Genomic DNA, 22580 nt, shown 5'->3' with positions numbered 1-22580 from the left:
AGTGGGGCTGGATCTAACTCTGCAATTCTTCCTGGAGCCTGGACTCCAAAGAATTCTGTTGGACCACATGCCCTGCCCACAGCTCTGCTCTTAGCCCCACAGCCTTCCTCCCTGGCCTCCTACCGGAGGGGCCTGGGCAGAGTGCTTCCTCCCACACTCCGTCAAGACAGTTGACCATCTGGGCCGCCCAGCCCCCACCTCCCTGGGGCCTCTACTTTCCTCTTCAAGTCTTGGCTTCCAGGCTCTAGCAGGAAGAAGGAGGTGAAGATTTCTAGGCTTTTGTGCTGTGGCCTAAGGAGGACTGGGAAGACTCATTCACTCCACCCTGAGACCCAAACCCACAAACCCGTTTTCTCCCAAGGGCCACCTAAATGCGCCCCTCCCCCCCCCCTCCTGCTCTTGGCTCTTCTGGAGCCCCATCTCTCTGTGCCCAGGCACCGCCACTTTGGTTCCTCATTCTTCATAGGACCCAGCTGTCCTCCTTGGAGAGGAGGAGGTGGGGGTGGGCCGAGCAGGAGCCTGGAGTGTTCTGGAGGGTGGCTGCCTGGGCGTGGCCTCCAACAGACCGTGGGCCCCACGTGTCGCCCCCCGCCCCCACCGCAGCTGGCCTGGTTCCGCTCTGCTCCACCTCCACCTGGTGGCACTTGAAGAAATTGCTCCCAGCCTCAAAACATTCCACAATTACGTTCTCCTCTTTCTGCTGCAGGGCTCACATTTTTTCCCAGCTCACTATGCAAACCAGAAAGCTTCAGCCTCACAAGTAGAAGAAAGGAAGGGAATGAAGTTCTGGATGGGGACTGAGACCAGAGAGGGCGTAGAGAGACTCACCCATTATCCCTTGAATCCTCATTCCCTCTATCTTGTAGCAGGCAGCCAACCCCCCTCCCACCCTATCCTGGAGCCACAGAAAGGCCTCTGGTCTCTGGCCTCCATGGAAACCACTGCCCTGGGGCTTGTTCTCCATCAACCCCCCTTCCCCACTCTCCCCCGTCACCCCAAATCAAAACCAGACAAACTCCGGCCAGACCCGGAGACAGGCTCTCCGAGAACTTGTTTCTCTCTCAAACACACCGGCCCACACGTGCACACACTCGCTGCCTGGCCCCATCAGCACGTGGCCGCCTCAGACAGGCCTTAAAAGGCAGGTGAGGGCCCTGCCCCGGCTCCTCCCCTCTGCTGGCCGGGCTGCCCGACCTGGGAGCGGCTGCCCGGAGCGCGGCTGCAGCCGTCTGCAGAGCACGCGGTGATATTGCGCCCAGCGCCCCGCAAAGAGGAAGAGGCGGGTGGGGTGGGGGTGGCAGGGGGCATATCCGTCTCCTCCGGACAGGCTTCCAGTGAGCCCTGGGGGCCGAGAGGAGCCCAGGACGACCACCACTCCCCCCCTTCCCCGGCCCCCTCTAAGTCTCGCTAAGCAAGGCCCCAGCCCTCCCGCGTGGGGCAGATTGTCAGTCACCAGGGAAGGAAAGAAATAGAAGAAAGAGACATACTGGAGAAGTTGACCATTGCGAACTGCTGACACCTGTCCCCGGTGTATCCCACAGGACACCTACCAAAAGAAAGAAAACCAGAAAGAGAGAGCCAGGATAGCGAGCCGCAGACACGGCAACACCCCGGCACGGGCTCCTGCCGCCGCCGGCTGGGTTCCTTGCCACCGTTAACGCTTTGTACTGGCCTCGCCACTCTGCCCCTTACCTGCAGCCCTGAACTGGCAACCCAAGGATTAGGCCAAAAATGAAAAACAAAGCAAAACAAAAACAAAACAAAAGAACTAACAAACCAAAATACAAAAAAAGAAAAAAACAAAACAAAACAGCCAAAGATCAAAACAACCAACACCCCTGGCCCTAGGCCCTACGTTGGGGGGGACTGCACCCGGAAGCTTTCTAAGGAGCGGGGACTTGTGTTTGTATCTTCAAACATACTTTGCTTAGGATCTGGCATGTACAATCGCAAAGGCAGTTTCTCCAAACATCTCTGTCCGAAGAATCCGTTTGGACATCTGGAGAAGGAAAAGGGGAAAAATCACAGAACAAACTGGCATCATCCGCGAGGCTCAGGTTAGAAATCAAAGTGCACAGTGATGAATGAGAAAACCAAGTCGGGCGCGGGGGCACACTCATCGCTGCAGGGGGCTGGAGTCAGGGCTGGGGGGAGGGCTCAGAAATCTTCCAAATCTCTCTCATAGATGTTGCTCTGTGGGTGGTGGGGGGCAGGGGTGGGGTGGAGAGGAGGATGATTTAGGGAAAGTGGGTGGGGAGATTGGGAACCTCATGCCTAATTATCCTGTGGTCGGTGAGACTTCCCTTCTGACCTGCCTGGGACCCCGTGAAGCTGGAACGGTAGCCCTTTGGAGCCAGGCAGGCAGGCAGGGTGCTGGGAGCCTTCCAGAAGACCAAGTTCTGGGAAGCCTCCTTCCAGACCCTACCAACGGCTTCTCTCCAGGGCCCTGGGCAGGTTTTCTCATCCACGAAACAGCCCCCAGAAAGCTCAAAGGAGACCTCTGGAATGCTGTTTCTAGACTGTGTGCCCATGACAAAAGGGACCTTGGAGATGTTCCATCTGTTCTCTCAAAGAGGGTTCTGTGGCCAAATAAATTTAAGAAATCCATCCCCGGGTTTCCTTGTAGAGCTGCAATGTGCGCTGGCATATGAAAGGCTAGGAAAAGTTTTGTAGGAGGAAAGAGCTGAATATTCCAGTGTGTCCCAAATTTATTTGACCATGGAAGATGTTTTTTGAGGAACCCTTGTGAACATGGTTTGGGGAAGGCTGCCCTGAAGCACTACATATGGAAAAAAAAAAACTCAGTGAGGAACAGGTGATGTGGAGAGGAGCCGGAATTCACAGCGTCTCAAAGCCGGCCTGCCGGGGCCAGGTGTGGGCACCTGCCCTCACATGGCAAGAACCACAATTGCGGGGAGGGCCAAAGCAGGCTCCCTGAGGGCCCCGAAACCTCTTCCACTCGGGGGTCCCCTGGCTGCCTGGGCCGCCTGTCCTTTCCCCGTGACCTGCTCCTCCATCACTGTCTGGCTCTGGTGGGAGTGCGTCCTCCCCTGCTGGGTCCTGTGCAGCTGCTGAGCACCATCCCTGCTCCCTGTCTTTGTCCTCCCCCCGCGGTACACCGTCTTCTCTCTGGCTGCCACTCTACTCTCAAGTGAGTCCCTGTCCTGCAGATTTCTGGGACACATGCCCAGCCCTGTACTATCTTCTGAACCCCGGCAAGGCCAGATACCTAAGGGAAGCTTAAAGACAGGGCCAGACTGACCATCCCACCCCCATTCCCCTACTCAAAGATGGGTTTGGGCTGCCTCTTCCTTACTGGGAAATTAGGTAACTCCATCGTCAGTGTTCCCTCAATAATAGGTCAGGTGTTCCCCATGAATCAGTAAACCTCCTCAAGAGGTGAGTGTACTCGACCTCTGAGCATTCTTGTGTAGACCAACCATCAGCAACCCCTTGAGCTTATAGGGGATGGTTGCCGTCGGCTGTGATAGACCCTCGCAGAACTCCTGTTGCCCCCAGTCTAGCCTGAGGGACTGGGAGTGGTTGGTGGGCAGGCAGCTGGAGTTTCTCTGGCCTCAATGGTGTCTCCCGCAGGGGAGGCAGGAGGCTGGTCCTTGCAGGGCTGGTAGTAGATGTGTAGGAATGCCTGGCCAGTGCGTAGCGTGGAGGGCTGGGAAGTGTGTCTGGAGAACGTGGCGGGAGGTGGGGGTTGCAGTGGACTTGACGCACACTCATCCTGTTGAACAGGGTGGCTCAGAGAAGGACGAGGCTACCACCTTGTCAGTACGTCCTTCTCTGGTCTAAGCATCCCACCCGGGAAAATGCAGGTCATTGCTAAGGCTTCCCAACCAGCTCCAGTCAGGCTCAGCTCTCCTTCCTCAGCTCTCAGAGACTGATGTCCACTTGGGGTGGGGGCTGGAGGGGAGAGGTGATTATTAAAGCAGCAGCACCTTTGGGGATGGAGAATAAAGACCCAGGAAGTTGCCAAAACGACTCTCAGAATCCTCAAAGGAATAGGAAAGAGATAGGTTTGGCTGTGTCCAATGTCTGAGATTAGCCCGGCTCTTGGGTGTGTTTAAGAGAGAGAGTGGGGTAGTGTAGGGGCAGGAGGGGGCAAAGGGGAAATTGATTCCCACTGCTGACAGTCAGGGATGCTGTCCCATGGCTCTTGGAGACCAATGATAATAAGTAAGCACATCCCTGCGTTGCTGATCCCACACCCAGCCTGGACTAACCGGACTGTAATCTATCTTTCATGGCCACTGAGTTGTACAACTCCAGGTGGCACCGTGGGTACGGTCTCTAACACGAACGTGCCCCCTGGAGTTGTGTAATATGGTCCTAATCTTCCTACCCTGGGAAAGTGTCTTCCCCACTGGCTGAACAAAAGAGGGCAGTGGGGGATGGGCACCCCATACTGTTCTTTGGGTACTAGATCTTTCCAGCAGGCTCCTGGACTCTCCTTACTCCTGCTTGGTAAGAATGAGCCACGTCCAGGAGCCTGGGGCTTCCTGGGGACGATTCTGGGGGTGGGCCTACAGCCTTGCTACCCTGTGCTCAGGACCAGGTAGGGGGTACGGGCTGCATAAACCTATCAACCACGAGGGGGGGTCTGACTCCATGTGGGGAGCTGGCTGGTAGTGGGTGGGTTCCCACTGAAACGGGGAGTTTCAGGGGCCCAAGGGACAGATGAGAAGGAGCGGCAGGTCATAGCTTTCTCAGCCCTCCCCCAAGTCATCCACTGTGACTGGGGGAAGGTCTGTGCCCAGGGCTGGAGAAGAGCAGAGGTGAGACAGGGGCAGAGAGGAGAGCCCACGGGCTGTATCTGGGGTGACAGGTTGGGACTCTGCCTCCCCGTTTTCCCACCCACCTCCCGGGCCTCAGTTTCTCCTTTTGGTAGCCTGGGGATAATGCCATGTGTGCTGCCCTCACCCGGGGGAGGGGGAGGATGAAGGATGAGGGTGTGCCCCAGGCACTGGAGGGGGGTGGAGGGTCTCTGGCCTCATGAGGGGTGGGGTGGAGATGTGGAGAGGATGAGCAGGCAGATGGGTATGGGATGGGAGAACCACCTGGACATGGGGTGGGGCAGGTGGGGGGATGAGCTTGATGGGAGAGGGAGGCATGCCGCTGGTATGTGCACAGGGCTGGAAAGAGTCTTGTTCTGTCATCATCCCCTGAACCAGTCCCCAAGAGTCACGCACCAACCGTGCTCCACAAAAACACGGAGAGAAGAGGAGAAAGCAGCGAGAAGTGCAGAGGCCCCTGTCTGGTCCAGACAGGGGACAGTCGCCTGGATTTGGACCCCCATTTTCCAATCCCCCTAAGTTTTCTTTTTTAAAACAAAATTCAGTATCCGTGATACTGTTTATTTTGGCTCTGAATTCCAGAAAAACAGGAGGGATGGAGTGTGCCTGCTTCCCAACACTCCCTGCAGGGCTCAGAACCAATACACAACGACAAGTGTCAGAAAACCAGGAAGGAAAACTGATTTTTATAGAAACTGGAATGAAACTGACCAGTCTAGTTTCATTATCCAAGCTAAGCGGAAATGCAAAAAAATCAAAATAAAAAGTAAACAAACAGCACAAATGGTAAGACGTGAGTTCCATTTCCTAGATTCTTTCTTTTTTATTCCATTCAGGTGTCATCAGGAATCCCAAGAGGCCTGCCCCCCACTTCCCTCCCGGCTCGCCCGCCCCCAGAATGGCCTCTGGGTTCTGCCCTGCCCCCCTCCCCCCTGTCCTTCTCCAGCACAGCTCTGAGGACCTGCCCTCCTGAAAGTGATCCTCACCAGGGACGCCCCTCTCCCCTGAGGGCTCAGGGAGTCAGGGAAAGTTGGTTCCAGGAGCCCTGGCTGGGGCTGACCTAGGGCAGGTTGAAATGGGGAGGTCGTGGTTTGGGGTACCAACATCAAGTTCTAAGTAGTGAACCCCAGTTGCCCACAGGACACCATCTTCACAATGATTGAGGCTCCTGCCCTCTGTTTCTCTCAGATTTAGCTGGGTGTGACTCAGAGGGTCCTAGGGGTACAGCCTTGCTGGCAGGACCCTGTGGGAACCCATATAGCTCATCACACCCCTTTCCACACTACACACTAGCACTGGAGCTCTGGGCCCCCGTGGCCTTCCTCGGCCCTGGCACCTGTCCTGGTGGCTGGAACCTTCCCTGCCTGGAGCCAGGGCTGATCTCAGTGATGCTGCTAGATTCCTTCAAGGTTCCAGGGTCCGAGGGGCTAGGGAAGAGGAAAGGCCTGGTGTGTGTGTCCGTGTGTGTGTGTGTCCGTGTGTGTGTGTGTGTGTGTGTGTGTGAGCGTCGGGGAGTAAAAGAAGAGGGGCGTACAGGGCTGGGGGATGTCTGTGAGGTATATCAGAACCCTTATGAGTTTCTATAGATCTCCTGCAGAGAGCTCAGAGTGTTTTCACAGCTAGAATGTTCCCCAGGGTCTGTTGCATGAATGTGGCAGCCTCCTAGAGACAGAAGAAGGGGAAAGATGAGGGGCCGAGTCCAGGCTAAGAAGTTCCCTGGGGGACCTGCTGTTGCTGCTGGGACAGTCCCCGGAAATTCAGGATGGGGGAGGCCAGTAAGGGGATGGCAGCAGGTGAAGGGTGGGGCTGGGGGGAAGCCAGCAAAGGAGGCCAGATCTGCTTGGCAGTCCGGCCCACCCAGCACAGCACTGAGGGGAGAGTGTCAAGGAGGCATCCTCATTATCACCTTGTGAGGTGGGGGGTCCTGGGCTAAGGCTGTAGTCAATGGGGAGATGCAGCTTTGGAGCTGGAGTCCAGAGGCAGGAGAGCTGAGAAGTGCTGAATCTGACCTTGTCTGTGGGGAGGGCAAATGCCTCTCTCTGATTTCCACTCGTACTCTGGTGGCCTCTGCCCAGATGCCATGGGAATGGGGCAACTGTGGCACCTTGCCAGGGTCCTAGGCTTGGGGTGCTTTGAAAACCCAAAGTTGTGAACTAGTGCCCCCCCCCCGCCCCCCCGCCTCGATCTGGCCAGAACCTGCGCTGCTCTCCCCTCCGGCTCCTCATTCACAACTGTGGGCCCGGCTTCGTGAATAGGACCCAGCTGGACCTGAACAAGGCCCGGACTGCTGTGTTCCCATCTGCCCTGTTGGCTAAGGGGAGTGGGATGGAGATCCTGCGGGGGAGCCCTACCTGGCTGGAGGTAGAGGGGCCCCAGCTCGAGCTTCTCCTCAACCCTGACCTCCCCCATTGGGCCACACCCAGAGCCATATCCTCACGGGTGTCCTTTCACTCCACAGAGGGGGGCTGGGGTCGGAAATGGAACAAGCAGCACCCAGGGCATAGCTGGACACTGGGCAGGGGGAGCGGCCAGGTCTTGAGGTGAGCACTGGATGCAGAGTCCTTGTCTCCCCTCAAGGCTAGGAGAGCAGACCCTTCACTACCAAGGGCACTGGGAGTTGTGCTTTGCCTGACCCTGCCAAGCTCTTCACTGCTGGGGAAGACACACCCTGGGAAATGTTCATCAGAACACAGTTTGGAGAGTTGCTGAGAGAGGGGGGGGGGAGACAGGGCGGGGAGAGAGAGCGGGAGGGGGAGAGAGAGAGAGCGCAGGAGGGGGAGAGAGAGAGAACCCAGTGCCCAGTGCCTAGGGCATAGACTGGCATCCCCATCTCCGTAATAGGTGTTAGTGAAAGGGTGGACACTGGGAGGTGGGGTGGGTTGGGGCCTGAGGAACTGGCACTGCAGAAGCCCCGAGCTCTTGAGGGTCGACAGCTCCCTCGATGCCCAGAAAGGGCTAGGGAGAGGGGCAAACCTCCCTGTCTACACCCCTTGGGGACCCCGTGTCCGTGGCTTGAAGCGCACATTTCCTAGAGCCCTCGGCTTCTGCCCCAGCCTCTCTCACCCTACTCTCGCCCCTCGGCCCGCCCCCAGCAGTCACTTACTTGCAGGAGAGCTGGTTGATGCCCTCGATGTAGTAGCAGACCCCTCCATTGACACAATAGGACTTGGCCGTCTCGTTGCACTTCCGGGCGTGCCCCGACCAGGATGACAGAGTGGTACTCACTGGAGGTATGAGAGACACGTGCCAGTGACCCACTGAGACCACCTCTGGGCCCCAGGAACCACCTCTTTGCTGGCCCTTCATGGCCCATCTCAGAGCTGGAAGATCAGGAACCGCAGGAATAACTTGAGAGGGAAGGTCTGGTGGTTCCTCCCAGTCACCAACAAGGCAAAGGGGAGGCCACCAGGAGCTCTGACCATTTGCCCAGCACCACCCTGCACCTGTACTCTGGGCCGAAGTACCCAAACCTCCAAAGGCCAGGACGATTTTCTCTATTTGGGAGGAGATGAGAAGCTAGCGGAAAATACTCCTTCTACTGGAATAAGAGCCCACTTCATTCCTGCCTTTCTGGGGGCTCCACCATAGGTAGCTGAGACATCCGGTCTTTTGTGGGGTGCAGGAAGGAGACCTCTATATCCATCTGCACTGCTTGGGATCTCAAGGTGGCCAGGAGGTGGCTGGAAGGGAGCTGGGCTTGGAGGGGAATGGCCCCTTCTGGAGACTCGTTCTCTAAGATCTCAAGAGACATGAGGAGAATCTTAGCTCCCACGTCCTCCTCCTTGGTCAGAGGGGACAAGCCTCTCAGGACTGCTACAAAGGCCATTATGCCCCTCTCCATAAGCACCCAGGGTTTTCTTTGCCTCTGCCCCCATCAGGCAGCCCCATCCTCCCCCACTCAGTCAGCTGCTGTATCTGAAGGGAGCCTCTAGGCCTCGACAGCCCAGGCTATAAACCCTGGGGGTCAGGTTGCTGGAGAGGAGGTGGGCTGGGGAGAGGCCTGCAGGGTGGCTGGGACGTGGACACTGGGTGAGCGTGAGACGGGGCTTTCAGGCTGCCAACCCAGACCGCCCATCTGATGGCTCAGATTCATTTGCTAAATGAAAATAACTCAAGTTCTGCTCCCCCCAGGGGATGGCATCCAGAAACCTGGTTTCAAGGGAAAAGTCTTGCCCCCAGTGCTGGTTTTCCTCTGCGAGCTAATGCCCGAGGCCACGTATCCAGACTGGGTAGCACCTCAGCCTCTGGGGCTCCTAGCATCTCTTGCTCCCACCCAGCAGCGGCCTCCTGCCTGAGGTGGCCCACCCTACCTCGGCTGCTCCTGTCTCCTTAGGGGTACCGAGTCCCTCCCCGCCCCCTCCCTGTGGTGATGGGGTTGAGAGGAGGAGGAGGAGGGCAGGCACTTGGCGCCCTCAGTGTTTAGACATGTGGGAGACAGATGGAGCGCGGGGACTGGGAGTATATACACAGCTCTGCCTCTGTATATGTCTGAGGAGCTCGCTGATAAAACCCGGCGGGCAGGGCCAGCTCCCACCTTCCCCTCCACACCATGCCTGTGGCCGCTCTGGCCCCCCCGGGCCCCACCCCTGCGGAGGTCTCCTCCCACACACACCGCCACACTCAGCTGGGACAGGAGGCCTCTGCTGGTCGCTGCCCACTCTGGGTCAGGGAGACCCAGGGAACCAAGAAAGGGACAGAGAAGAGAAATAGCTGAGGTGACCCTGCCTGCGAGTTGCAAAATCCGTTGCTCTGGAGGACACCAGAGGTTGCCCTGCCCTTCGGTTACGTTGCCAAGGAGGAGTGAAGGAAAGGGGCAGGGGAATGCCTGGCCAGAGTCAGTGTGTGTTGTGACAAGGCCGCAGGGCTCCTGACACCTGGTTGAGCATTCTCACCAGCCAGCTAGACCCCCGTGGAAGAACATGTCAGTGCCAAGGCTTGACATGAGCAGGCGAATGCAGATACGATGTGGACCACAGGCTTGGGTCCTCTCGTGGGTGTTGGCTAAGGCAGAGAAGTCTCGGCTTGTGGACCACAGGCTTGATTACCTCTGTGGCCGTGGGTGGCAGGGACTGCCCACAGCTACGCTGAGTGAGCAGTAGACAGCAGGGAGGATGGTGGCCGGGGCCACAGCCGTATACTTGGGCCTGTCCACATGAATGTCTGTGCTCATGGAGGCCTTGGGAGGCAGACGACGGCTCCTGAAGGAAGATGGGGCCTCAGCTGGGATGCACGGCCTGCGCTGGACTCCCCCCAAGGCAGCATGGTCTATGCTCCCTTGTCAGCATATCCGTCTTTCTTCACTGTGTCCACCCACGTTTGGGGAAATAAAGGTGACATCTACACTCCAAGTTGGAGGGTCTGGCTGCTCCCTTGACCCCCCAGCTGGGATGGCCCCTAGTCTCCCCAAATAGGGCTCCTGATCATCTGCCAGGCCACTTGCTTCCCCAGGCTTACTCATCCCACTGACTGAGCAGCATAGACCAAAGACCAAAGATGCTGGGACCAAAGCATCTTTCATTTCTTCTCCTCCTTTGTTTTCCCCATCCATCCATCTCCGAGGCTGTCTTTCTACCTGTTCACAAGGCTCCGGCCACATGTCTCCACCACTTCCCAGCCCAGGCCTCCACTGTCTCTTTCTTGGATGACCGCAACAGCCTCCTCACTGGTCTTTCTGCCCTCACTCTTGCCTTCATTTCTCACCTTTTTGCCTCCCTGCTGTCAAAGTGGTCTTTAAAATAGGTAAAAGTGATCAATCACTTCCATTCTCAAAATCCTCCAATGGCTTCCACTTTCCCTCAGCATAAAGGCCCCCAACTGCTCTCACGTCATGTCCTGTCCCTCTCTTGAAGTATCTTCAGAGTGTACTGGCTTAGTCCAGCTCCTCTAACAAGCTAGGGGTCTTCCTGTCCAGGACTTCCAAAATACCAGTGTGTTAGAGAGGCTGCCTGGGCTCCTCCCTTTCTCTTTCTCTTAGCTGCATACACTTGTACTTAAAGTACTTATTCTAACATGATTAAATGCCAAGCTCCTCCACCAGCATGTAAGCTCCATCTAGGCGGGGTCCATGTCTGTCTCGTTCACCAATGCACTCCAGTGTTTAGAGTAGCGCGTGACCCATAACAGGTGCCTAACAAGGATTTACAGATCTCTGTCAGGAGCAAATGAACATCTGAGTTTTCAGAGTAAGGTGCCTTCTACCATCCAGGAGCTTGTCTGGTCAACTTGGCCTGATGATAACTTTTCCATAGACTAAAGCATTGTCTCCTATTACACGCAGATCTTCCCGGAAGGTCATCGGGGAAATGCAAATCAAAACCACAGTGAGATGCCGCTTCACATCCCCCTTGGATGGCTATAATAAAAAAGATGGACCAGAACCAGTGGTGGTGAAGATGTGGAGAATTTGGAATCCCTATACCTTGCTGGGGGACATATAAAATGGTGCAGCCACTTTGGAATACAGTCTGGTAGCTCCTCAAAAAATTAAACTGAGTTACCATATGGCCAGGGAACTCCACTTCTAGGTATATACCCAAGAGAACTGGACACCTGTGTGCACACCAAAACTTGTTCTGCATGTTACAGCAGCATTATTCATGAGAGCCCAGATGGGGAAAAACTTGGATGACCCAACAACCCAAATCATTGACTGGGATAAACAAAATGTGGACTAGCCATGTAATGGAGTATCATGCAGCCACGAAAAGGAAAGAAGTACTGGTATGTGCTACAGTATGGACGAACCTCAAAACCATTATGGTAAGTGGAAGAAAGCAGTCCTCAAAGGCCACATACTGTATGACTCTAATTATATGAAAAGTCCAGAATAGGTAAATCCATAGGAGCAGAAAATAGATTTGTGGTTGCCAGAAGCAGAGGGGTGGGGGCATGGGGAGTGAATGCTAACGGACATGGGGTTTCTTTTTGAGGTGATGAAAGTGTTTTGGAATTAGTGGTGATGGTTGTTCAACCTTGTGAATATACTAAGAGCCACTGAATTATATACTTTAAAAAGGGTGAATTTTGGGGCGCCTGGGTGGCTCAGTTGGTTAAGTGGCTGCCTTCGGCTCAGGTCATGATCCTGGGGTCCTGAGATCAAGCCCCACGTCTGGCTCCCTGCTCAGCAGAGAGCCGGCTTCTCCCTCTCCCTCTGCCTGCCACTCTGCCTACTTGTGCTCTCTTTCTCTGTCAAATAAATAAATAAAATCTTAAAAAAAAAAAAAGGGTGAATTTTATGGTCTGTAAGTTATACCTCAAAAATTTTTGATTTTGCCCAGGGGGCGTCTGGGGGGCTCAGTCAGTTGAGCGTCTGCCTTTGGTTCAGGTCATGATCCCAGGTCCTGGGATCGAGTCCAGCGATGGGCTCCCTGCTCAGTGGGGAGTCTGCTTCTCCCTCTCCCTCTGCCCCTCTCCCCACTCGTGCTCTCTCTCGCTATCTCTGTCTCTCTCAAATGAATCAATAAAATCTTAAAAGTGCCTGGAAGAATGGCTAAAATCAAAAACATAAGGAACAGCATGTGTTGGTGAGGTTGGGGAGAAAAAAGGACCCTAATGCACTGTCGGTGGGAATGTAAACAGGGGCAGCTGCTGTGGAAAATAGTATGAAAATATTAAAAATAGAATTACCATATGATCCAGTAATTCCACTACTGGGTATTTACCCAAAGAATATGAAAACACTAATTCAAAAAGATATGTGCACCCCTATGTTTCTTGTAGCAGCATTTACAATAGCAAAAATTGGAAGCAGCCCAAGTATCCATCCATAGATGAATGGATAAAGAAGATGGGATATAGAATGGAATATTACTCAGCCATAAAAAAGAATGAAATCTTGTTATTTGCAACGTAGATGGATCTAGAGGGTACAAAGCTAAGTGAAATAATACAATCAGAGACAAATGCCATATGATTTCACTCCTATGTGGAATTTAAGGAACAAAACAAAGGAACAAAGAAAAAGACAGACAAAAAACCCAGAAGTCTCTTAACTCTAGAGAACAAACTGATGGTGACCAGAGGGGAGGTGGGTGGGGGGATGGGTGAAATAGGTGATGGGGATAAGAAGTACATTTGTGGTTAGCACAGGGTAAGGTACAGAATGGCTGAATCCCTCTATTGTACACCTGAAACTGATATAATGCATGTAAATTACATTGGAATTAAAATTTAAAATGCCTGGAAGGGTAAACCCAGGAGGCCTCCCCCAGCCATCAGCGTCTTGGTGGGTGTGAGCTTTCGGAGGCTCTGAGGGAAGGGCCAGGAGACACTCTCCCTGCTGCTGACTGCTGCAATTCCTCTCCACTGCTCATGGGGGAACCTCCACTTACCTTTCAGGGCCCCAATCAAGTGATCTCCCTTCATCAAAGCTCCCACCCACCTGCCCAGGATGCCCCCTTTCCTGTGGGTAAAGTTGCCTTTCCTCTTTCATGTGTTAGGACAGGCAGATGCTTTGAGTTTGGGTTTTGGCGTCCTGCCCGGAACTTTGAGGGACTTCGCTGGGAGCCAAAGCTATGACTCCCCAGAGCTCTGAACCCGGTCCTTCTGAGTAAGGCCTTGCTGAATAGGTGAGCGAGAGAGCAGGTGTGTGTGTGTGTGTGTGTGTGTGTACAGCGAACCTTTCTAAGCCCCCAGGTGAAGGACAGGCCCAGAAGCCTCTGCAGGGCTTCGGCGGTCCTGTGACTCCGCATGTCAAATCTGCGTCCGCTCTGGGGCGGAGCAAAGCCCAGCTGGACATCCTGGGACTGGGACAGCCACCTCAGGACGTTCCCAAGTTCTCTTTCAGCTGGGGATGAGGCAGCTGGTTTCTCGAACTCCGAGGTGGGCTGGACCAAGCTGATTGTTTTATTAAAAGTCCCACAAACGTCCTGCTGACTCCTCCTCCTCCCAGGCAACCAGGGAGGCAGTGTCTTGTGAGCTGGCAGAACTGTGACTGTAAGCAGGGTCTGCTCCGATTCGGGGAAGGAGCCTCAAGCTCCGCGGCAACAGAGCCCAAGCAGGCTGCCAGGGTCCCAGCGATGCCCCTGGCACGGCCACTGCTCCTTGGGCCCTCCCATGCCCTCTTCTGGTCACCCCACCGCTGTGGCCCTGGCTTCCCTGGGGCCTGGGCGGGCCAAGCCAACCCACCTTGGGATGAGTCACAGGGGGCAGGCACAGCTCCCCACTACCCGCCCTCCACCTCCGCCCCAGGGTGTGGTTGCTGCAGGTCTTCTGGGCTCCATGGGTAAACAAGGAGCCTGGGCATCTCTGCCTGTGGAAACGGCGCCCCCACAGGGGCCCTGTTCGTCACCCCATGTCAAGGGTAGGGGCCTGCCATGGACTGAACAGGGCAACAGAAGAGGTGGGGTGAGTGTGTGAGTGTGTGAGTGTGTGTGTGTGTGTGTGTGGTGGGGGCTAGGTGCACAGGATGTCCGTCTCAATACCAAACTCAGAATCTTCAGATTTTACGGGGAAAGAGTCTAGAGATCATCCGGCTCAGCCTCAGCTGGGGAAATGGAAGACAAGTGATATGGAGTAAGTCTCCCAGGCTCGCAGAGCTCGGAAGAGACCAAAGCTCGGGACTCTGTGTGGCTCAGGCCAGCTGCTCTCATGCTGGGCTGGAGGGCGGAGAGGCAAGGAGCCCTGGGGGCAGCCCCCCGGTCCCTAACCGATCAGAACAGGGGCTGCTGAGTGCAGACAGGAGCTCCTGTGGGGCGCGGGGATCTTCCAATGGTCTCCAGCCTCAGACCCCGAGGCCGGCACCGCAGCGAGGCTGCTACTGTGGTTTTCTGCACGGCAGCCCTGCCCTTTCCTCTGCTGACAGCACCCCTCTAGGAAAGCCCCCCCACCCCCCGTGTAGTTCGGGCAGGGCCATCCCTCCCTGGACTCTGCCTCTCTATCCCCTTGGCACGCTCACAAGCCTGGCAAGGATACCACCCCATCCCCTGAGGCCAGTGACTGGGCCAAGCGGGGCACATGAACTAAGCAGGACCCGCTGGCACCCATCCTTGGGGTCATGTGAGGGATGCAGAGGAGAGCTGTCTGTGTTCCCTGGGTGGGAGGCCGGGATAACGTGAAACCTGGAGCTGTCTGAGGCCATGGCCTCTTCTTCCCTATCTGTTCCCCAAACATGGGAGAAGCCCATTTTACAGAAGGAGAGAACGAGGACAACACACCGTGGGAGAGGGCATCCTGAACCCTATTTGAGTACTTGGACTCTGTCGTGTCTGAGCCCGGTTCTACCTCTGGATTTCTCAGTTTTATAAACCGATAAGTACGTTCCTTAAGTAGTTTTAAGTTGGGTTCTTGTTGGGTATTTTTTTTTTTTAATTATTTATTTATTTAAGTGATCTCTACACCCAACAAGCTCACGACCCTGAGATCAAGAGTTGCATGCTCCACCGACTGAGCCGGCCAGGTGCCCCTCCTGCCCGTTCTAACCAAGAAAATCTTGAACAAAACAAGAAACGTCAAGTCCAAAATGGATTTAAGAATGTCTGCCCACTATGGCTAGAGGTAACGGGTGCTGGACACCTAGCATGGTCCATTTTCCTGGGCTTGGGACAGGTGGGGGGGGAGCGGTGGGGGGGGGCACGTACCCCCCCTGGGGCCTGTGGGAGTCGGTAAAGGCCTTGGAGCAGGTTATAAGTCCTTTTCTATATTATTTACCAGGCGCCGACTATGAGCCAGACACTGTGTTAGGCCCTGAGCGAGAGCGGCAGTCAGGCGAGACCTAGCCCCACGGAGCTCACGGTCTCCGTGTTTGCTACCTACTTTTACATGGTCTAGATCTCTCCTTAACCATCAGTTAGACGTGCGGCAGAATATTTAACCTCTTTGAGCTTCAGTCTCATAAATTATGAGCTACACCATGGGTTTGTCAGAGCTCAAGGGACAGTATAGAATGGGCACGGAGCAAGCTCTCAGTAAACAGTAGCTCTCCTTGTAACTCCTGGGGAGAGGGCACCATCCCCGCTCTCCCCACTCCTGGCTCACAATTCCACCTGGGAGCAGGACCTGAGCTGGGAATGACACTGTGGTGGGAGGGAGGGGTCGAGGCGGACGGTAGCCTGGGAGAGAGAGCACGAGAGGAAGAATAAGAACAGACTGTAAGGGATGACACAGTTAGGGCTGGACAGATCGTTAGGGCCAGGTTGGTGGGTTCTAGGCTGTGGGACGAAGTTCTGGTTCTGTGGCACCACGGGGTGGGGGCATGACAAGATGAAAGCATCTTAAGAGGCCATTGCTCTGGTTTAGGTGAATAGGGCTGAAACCTGGGCTGGGTTGCCCCTGAGGTAGGGTTGGAGTGGGAGGTACAGATGTGAGAAAGATCCAGAAAGAAGACAGACCAGGACTTGGAGGCTTGGACCTTTAAGATACAGCGGCGAGGGAGACGAGGAGCCTGAGGGGCTGGGAGAGCACAGAGAGCCCCTCACAGTACAGGACCCACCGGGTCTGCACCAGGTTTTCCTCTGAGGGTCCCGGGGCAGGGAACGTTCCACATTCTCTTTAGGTAATGCTGGATTTCGGGAGTCCCGGAGGGCTGCCTGGTACAGGCAGGCGAAGGCAGATGCAGGATTAGACTGACAGGGGCAGGACTGGAAGTGAACCCAAAGAACCAGGTAGCCGAATGGTATGCTCAGTGTGTGGGTGTTGGGAGGGGGAGAGCGATCTGTGGGATTTGGAGTGTCCGGGCTAGAGTGGAGGTGTGCGGCCTGAGGACAGGCAGCTCTGGCCACTTTCCAGCCAAGGGAAAGCAGGCTGCCTGGGTGCCGACACTGGACTGCCACGGGGGAGGTGGGAAGCTAAGGGTGCCGTGGCGGCCGTGGGCTTCTGACCTTGCATGTGTTTAAGGGAAAGGCCCACCGGTGGGAGAAGGGTCTGCTGCCCGCAGGGGCCAACACAGCCCAGCCTCCTGGCCGTGGCCCCGGGGGAGACGGCTGCCTGAACCCGGGGGCCCGGCAAAGCAACAGGCAGTCAGCTCCCACACGCCCAGGGCCTGCCTCTCCCTGGAGCCCCGCTCTTGGCAGCCCAGCCTCCCATAATTGCCTTCTAAAAATATCCTTCCCCTACCCCCACCTCCTGATTTCAAAATATTTAGTTTTCAGGATATTTAAAATGAGAGCTGGCGGCTCTTCCAGGCCCAGATAACAAAGCTAAACATTTATGCTTCAACTGCATTTCTCTGAATCGGCCCAGATCCTGGGGCTTGATATGGCAGCGGCAGGAGGGAGGGGAGGCAAGTGCAAGATGGATCATGTGCGGGCCTCCTGAGGGCTGGGGGGCAACTGGCCCGCCCCCACCAAACCCCTGCAGGACCCCTCCCTTTGTGGGGGGACCACCTACCGCTGTTGACGTGGAGCCGGCCCCGGACCGTGTCCTTCCCCAGGATGTTCTCAGCCTCGCAGACATACTCCCCAGCGTCCTCCACCTTCACCTTGTTGAACTGGAGTCGTGAGTTCTTTCTGGTTAGGGAGGGGATGAGAGGGGGAGAGCTGTGAGCCAAGGCTCAGGCTGGCTGTGGTTCCCCAGCGGTCACCCAGCGGTCACCTCTCCCTCCAGAGCCACAGTGGCTGCCCAGGGTGGATCGGAAGAAGATTCTGGGCTCCAGGTGGAATGCTGAGCTCCCCGAGCTGCAGGGAGACCTGGGGGCTCAGGAGAGCACAGGGTAGAGCTAGCGGCTGCATGTACGTTCTTAATCTGCGAGTCCTCCTGTCCGCTTTCCCGGGGCTAGACCTTCTTTGTAGCCTTTTTCTGGGGGAGGAAAGTGGGATCTCCTAAGGCAGTCACATGGCTACCTCTCTCCTTTCCGTTCAGGGTCCTTTCCCCCAGTCCCAGTGTTCCCCTCAAAACAGGGCAGCCACTGCTCACCAGTTCCTCAGCCTTCCCTTGGGAGTGGCAGCCTGCCGCTCTAGACACGGAAGGCCCGTCCCCAGGGCCCGGGGCAGGCCCCTGAGCTAACAGGCTCCCGTGGCACCTGTGCCCAGCCGCCCAGTCCCAACCCGTGGCTCCCCGGCCTTCACCTCAGCCCTGCCACTAGGGGTACTCTGTGGCTTCTCCCTGGGGCTTTAGCGTCCTTCCTTCCTTCATGCATGCATTCATTCATTCATCCATCCATCCATTTAATAACTGTTTACTGAGTGCCTTCTATGAGCTGGAAGCTTGGATCCCTCAAGGGAACAGACAGATCCTGGTCCTTATGGCCTGACCTCACCCTCCTAGCTAACCTGGAGATGGATAGGCAGTACAGATGGGGAAACTGAGTCCTACAGGGGCTTCGGGACTTGTGCGAAGGGGCCTGGCAAGACAGAGGCAGAGGTGGACGAGGCGCTGGAGCTAGTGAGGGGCTCATGGACTATTTCCCGGAGCCAGAGGCTGGGGGGCTAGCCTCCGTTGCGAAGGGCTTTGCACCCCGTCCCTGCATGCCAAGAGTTGTGGGGCCAGGCCTGGGCAGGGACCATGGGCTGTGTGTGACTCCAGGGCACCAGGCCCTGGTTCCCCTCTTCTTTCCGAAGACCCTGGTTCCCCTCTTCTTTCCGAAGACCCTGCCAAACCTCTCCTTCCTTTCCAGGGTTCCTGTGCCCCTGCCCCAGGGTGCCTGGGCTCTGCGGGGTCTGTTCACCCTTTCCATCCCACCCTCTGCCCCCGTGCTCCTCAGGGGCCTGGGGCCCCTCTGAGCTCTGGATAAAGCCTAGTGGCCCAGCCTGGGCCCCAGGGGGAAACAAGAAGTAGCATGAAAATTTCTTTACATGATGTAACCTCCTCTTTTTAGTCCCAAATTAAGACACCAGATTCCCAGAATATGTGTAGCGTGTTGGAGGGGTGGTGGAACAGGAGGTAGGGTAGTCCAGCTGCCACTGTCCTAAGCCCAGGGATGAAAAATAGAGCCGTGACGCTGACGGGGGAAGGGCAGGGGAGGCGAGGCTGGGCCGCGGGTGCAGGAGCCAGAGAATTGACCCCCATCCCCACTGGGGCTGTGCTTTGGGAACCTGTTTCCTGGGCTCACTGCTGCCTCGGGGGGCCTCTTCCCAGACCTCCTCACTCCAAGATCCTCCAAAGGAGGGTCCATGGGGTTGTCTTGTCAACAGGCCCTGTTGCTGTGGTGATGTCCTCACCGATGTTTCGGCCACAGCTGTCTGACCGCCCCGTCCCTCCAACCCTTCCCAGCTCAAGCCAGTCTCTGTCTCCTCGGCCTGGTGTCTGCCTACAGTCCTCTTCTGTCAATTCAAGTCCGTTCTCTTCATTAAATGGAGCCTTGGAGGCCCCTCTGGCTAAAACAGCATCTCCTTCCTGGCTTCAGCTAATCCGCTGCCACAAAGCCCAGCGGCCTCAGGACCAGGCTTCTCTCACTTCTTGGCCACCAGCAATTCCCCAACACTAGATGAGCAGAGCAGGGGACCACCTGAGGGTCACAGGGTCAAGGGATAGGGGGCACAGAGCCAGAAGCTCCTTGTCACCCACAGCTGAATTCACAGGAGCTCCCCTTACACTACATCCCAGGTAGCAGGAAAGGTGGAGTTAGGCTCGCAGATCTCTGGAGGGATAAAGGCTGGAAATGGGAGGAAGGCCTTCCCACAGAAGGTTGTGAGGCCTGTGGAAAGTCGGTCCAAGGCTCAGGGAGATGCCTCTCCTTTGAGGAGCTGACAAGAGGCGAGTGGACAGAAACAAGGGCGCTTCGGTTTGCTGGCTGCAGGCACCTTCGTTCTCAGCTGGGTGGTGATCTGGCCAGTGCCGGGGAGAGGGCCCCGGACTTGCAGAAGAGGTCCTGGGGTCAAAGCTGCAGGGTAGGGGCTCTCTGGGTCTCTCAGCCCTGAAGGAGCAGGGGCCGCTACATTCTCTTGTCACTCCTAGCTCCAGTCGGAAACGCTGAGGATTCGGGACTCTGTCCCACCTTCCTGGTAGGCCCGATGCCCGCCTGCCACACTGACTCAGGCCTGGCCCTGCGACAGATGCCCACCCCCCCCAGCCAGTTTAATGCTGGCAGGGACGGGATCTGGGCGGCCGCATCCTCTTCTCGCACATTTTCCTCCGTGCCTACCTCCCGCTGCCTGCCTCAGGGGCCTGTTGTAGCTCGTCCCTCATAAATAAGGGAACATGTGGTTCCGCAGGGGAGGGCCCTGCGCCCAGGGCTTGGGGGGGGCTGGTTTTCTTCTGGCACAGGACGGCCTGGGCGAGACACCTCAGTGTGGCGGCCCCAGAGACAGCACCAGCTATTGGGGGAGGCGGCCTGTGTAGCCCAAGAGCCTGGTCACGACGGAGTGTGGCCTGGCAGATGGAGTGCTACGATGGGCAGAGAGCAAGCTGTAGTGTGGGCGGAAGGAAAGAGAAGATTCTGCCAGCAAGGAGAGTCCTCCTCACGTCCCTGGCCCCCATGCCAGGTGAAGTGTGTGTGCGTGTGGAGGGGCAGCCCTCTCTGCCACAGTGAGGGAATCCGAAGTTCTCCGTCATGGCTCACTCCTCCACCCCGTCAACTCACTGCTGGGAGCCCAGGGGCGGGATAGGTGGATCGAGGATGTTTGGGGACTGCAGCAAATGAGACAGGGCCCTAATAGGAAGAGGGCAGGGGGCACACTTCAGGCTCTTAGGGGTCCCCAATACCCAGGACAGAAGACCTGGCAAGGCCCCATTTCTGGACCGGGTAACCCTGTTTCTGGACCGGGTAACCCTGTTTCTTGACCAACTCAGTCTTGGTCAAGACTGAGGCTTGACCAGGACAGGAACTTGCTCAAAGTCTAGGTCAACCCAAAGGCTGTCCAGTCCTAGTGTCACCCTGTACCCAGGAGAGGGGGGCTGGTCCTGCAAGATCCTCATTCATTCAACACTGAATGCAGGTCCCTGCCAGGCCCTTACAGGGCAGAAGGGTGTATATGAGCGGCATCCAGCCTCTGAGGCTCTCTCGTGCTACAGGGAGAGACAACCCCCAAAATGGTTCAGGAAGGTGTCCCAGAGGATATGACATTTAATCTGGGTCTGGAGAACTTTGCTAGGGACAAAGTTGGGGAGGGGGGGTAGCTGCCAGCACAGGGAACAGCGTGGGCCCAAGTCCGGGATCACGAAAGGAAAAGACCAGGGATCAGGAGCACTGGGGGGTTGGGGAAGAGCCTGGCAGTGACTTAGAGGTGAGGAAGAGGGGAGTTGCAAGGGCCTGAGGCCTGGGCTCTAGCTGACATACAGCAGGCTCTCAAGATCTGTCACGTAAGTGGGTGAATGATCAGATATGCATCCATGTTAGAAAGATCATCTCCTGCCAGGGTCACAGGGGCCAGCGGGCCTCTAGAACTATAAGCAAAACCAGGTGGATAAGGCACCTTTTTTTCGGAAGACAGGGTGGAGGCCTCTACCACCTTCTGGACTGGAAGCTAGACTAGAAGCTCTGTGAAGGTAGGGAGGGACCATGCGTGGTTCAGGTTCTGGTGTAGGCCCAGCCTTGGGCAGAGTGCCTGGCCCACAGCTGATGTTCCATGTGCGTGTGTTACATACAGCGAACTCACAAAGGGGCCTGTGGCCCAGGAAGAGTGGGGACGGCCAAGAGTGGGACAGCGGAGGAAAAGAAGCTGGAAGCAGGAGAGCAGGGAGTCTCCTGCTGGTGGGGATGGCATGGGGGCAGGTGCCAGGCAGCGGGCCATCTGGTTCTGCCGCCGCCGAGAGGGGAGACGGGAGGGTGCGGCAGGGCCCGAGACGACGCAGGGGAGAGGCTAGACTGGGACACACAGGGTTAGAGCTGTCTGGGGGCATCTCAGGGGTGGGATCTAGTGTTTAGTTGGCAGCATGGGGCTGGAACTCAGATATATATATATATATATATATATATATAAAGGCATCCAACTAGGGACAAGGTTATCAGCTAGGAGAGGGTAAAGTCACCCCCAAGTGGAGAGGGAGGGTGGGAGGGAGAAGAGGGAAGCCCCCAAGCCTGGAAAGTTCCAGCACTGACGGTGACGGAGAGAGAGAGTGGTTAGAGGCACAGAGGGCCCAGGGGGCAGCCCCAGAGGCCGCAGAGCCGGCTGCAGAGGCCTGGAGGCCTGGGGCCCGAAGTAGGCGGCGGAGTGTAGTTAGAAGGCAGATTCCAGCAGGGCAGGGAGGCGTGGAGGACCACAGGGTGTGGTCAGCGGACAGGCAACTGACCCTACTTGATGGTGAAGGGGAGAAGCGGGACGGACGAGAGCTGGAGGAGGGACAGGCACCGCGACGTGGAGGGAAAGCTTCTAGAAGCGAAGTGATGAGAGAGACTTGGTGATAGAGGAAGGTTGGAGTCATCACTCGTAACTTCCCAGATGCATCCTGGAGTCCGTCTTCCACCAAAGGTTGCCAAATGGTGGGCTTTCAGACCCTGAGGCAGGTCCTTCGAGAAGTTTTAGGGACAACAGGGGACTTCCACAGGTAACGCTGAGTTTGATAATCAAACTGCCTTCAACCATCCAGAGACCTTCATTAAGCATCTACAGTCGGCAAGATGCTGGGCTGCCATAACCAGAGGGACCCAGAGCTGCAAGGAGGGCTGGGGTGTGGCCAGGAAGGGGGATCGGGAACTGGCCCCCCCTTTACAGGGAGGAGGCAGGGCCGCTGGTTGGACAGAGGGAGGGGCGTTTCTCACCTGCCGTTGCCATACTTGATGCGAATGTCCCGGCTGCGGTTGAGCTCCTTGCCGTCCTTGAACCAGCGGTAGGAGGGCTGAGGGTTGCCCGCCGCTGCCTCGCACTTCAGTGACTGCTTCTCACCCACCTGTCCCGTCTGGCTCTTCATCTTCTTCAGCTTGGGCCGGGTGGCTGTGGGGTACAAGGCGGCGAGGTGAGCATG

The 22580-nt window shown here is 56.4% G+C and overlaps 1 protein-coding gene across 3 annotated transcripts in view; it reads right to left on the bottom strand.

The window, feature by feature from the left end:
- NRG2 (neuregulin 2) overlaps window positions 1–22580 on the bottom strand; it is a 179279-nt gene that overhangs the window by 14878 nt on the left and 141821 nt on the right. For 2 of the 3 annotated variants that reach the window (XM_032425478.1, XM_032425480.1), the window contains exons 2-5: window positions 22378–22549; window positions 17130–17248; window positions 7909–8029; window positions 1488–1546 (exon numbers count right to left, since the gene is read on the bottom strand). In XM_032425478.1, coding sequence (XP_032281369.1) covers window positions 1488–1546; window positions 7909–8029; window positions 17130–17248; window positions 22378–22549 — 471 coding nt within the window. Of the gene's footprint in view, window positions 1–1487; window positions 1547–1922; window positions 2000–7908; window positions 8030–17129; window positions 17249–22377; window positions 22550–22580 lie in introns of all 3 variants that reach the window. The other variant, XM_032425479.1, reaches the window with a different exon arrangement.

Source organism: Phoca vitulina, unplaced genomic scaffold (genome assembly GCF_004348235.1).
Source record: "Phoca vitulina isolate PV1807 unplaced genomic scaffold, GSC_HSeal_1.0 scaffold32, whole genome shotgun sequence".
In the NCBI taxonomy this organism is placed as follows: Eukaryota; Metazoa; Chordata; class Mammalia; order Carnivora; family Phocidae; genus Phoca; species Phoca vitulina.
The sequence above is the reverse complement of the archived record's forward strand: the minus strand, read 5'-3'. Positions and strand labels throughout refer to the sequence as shown.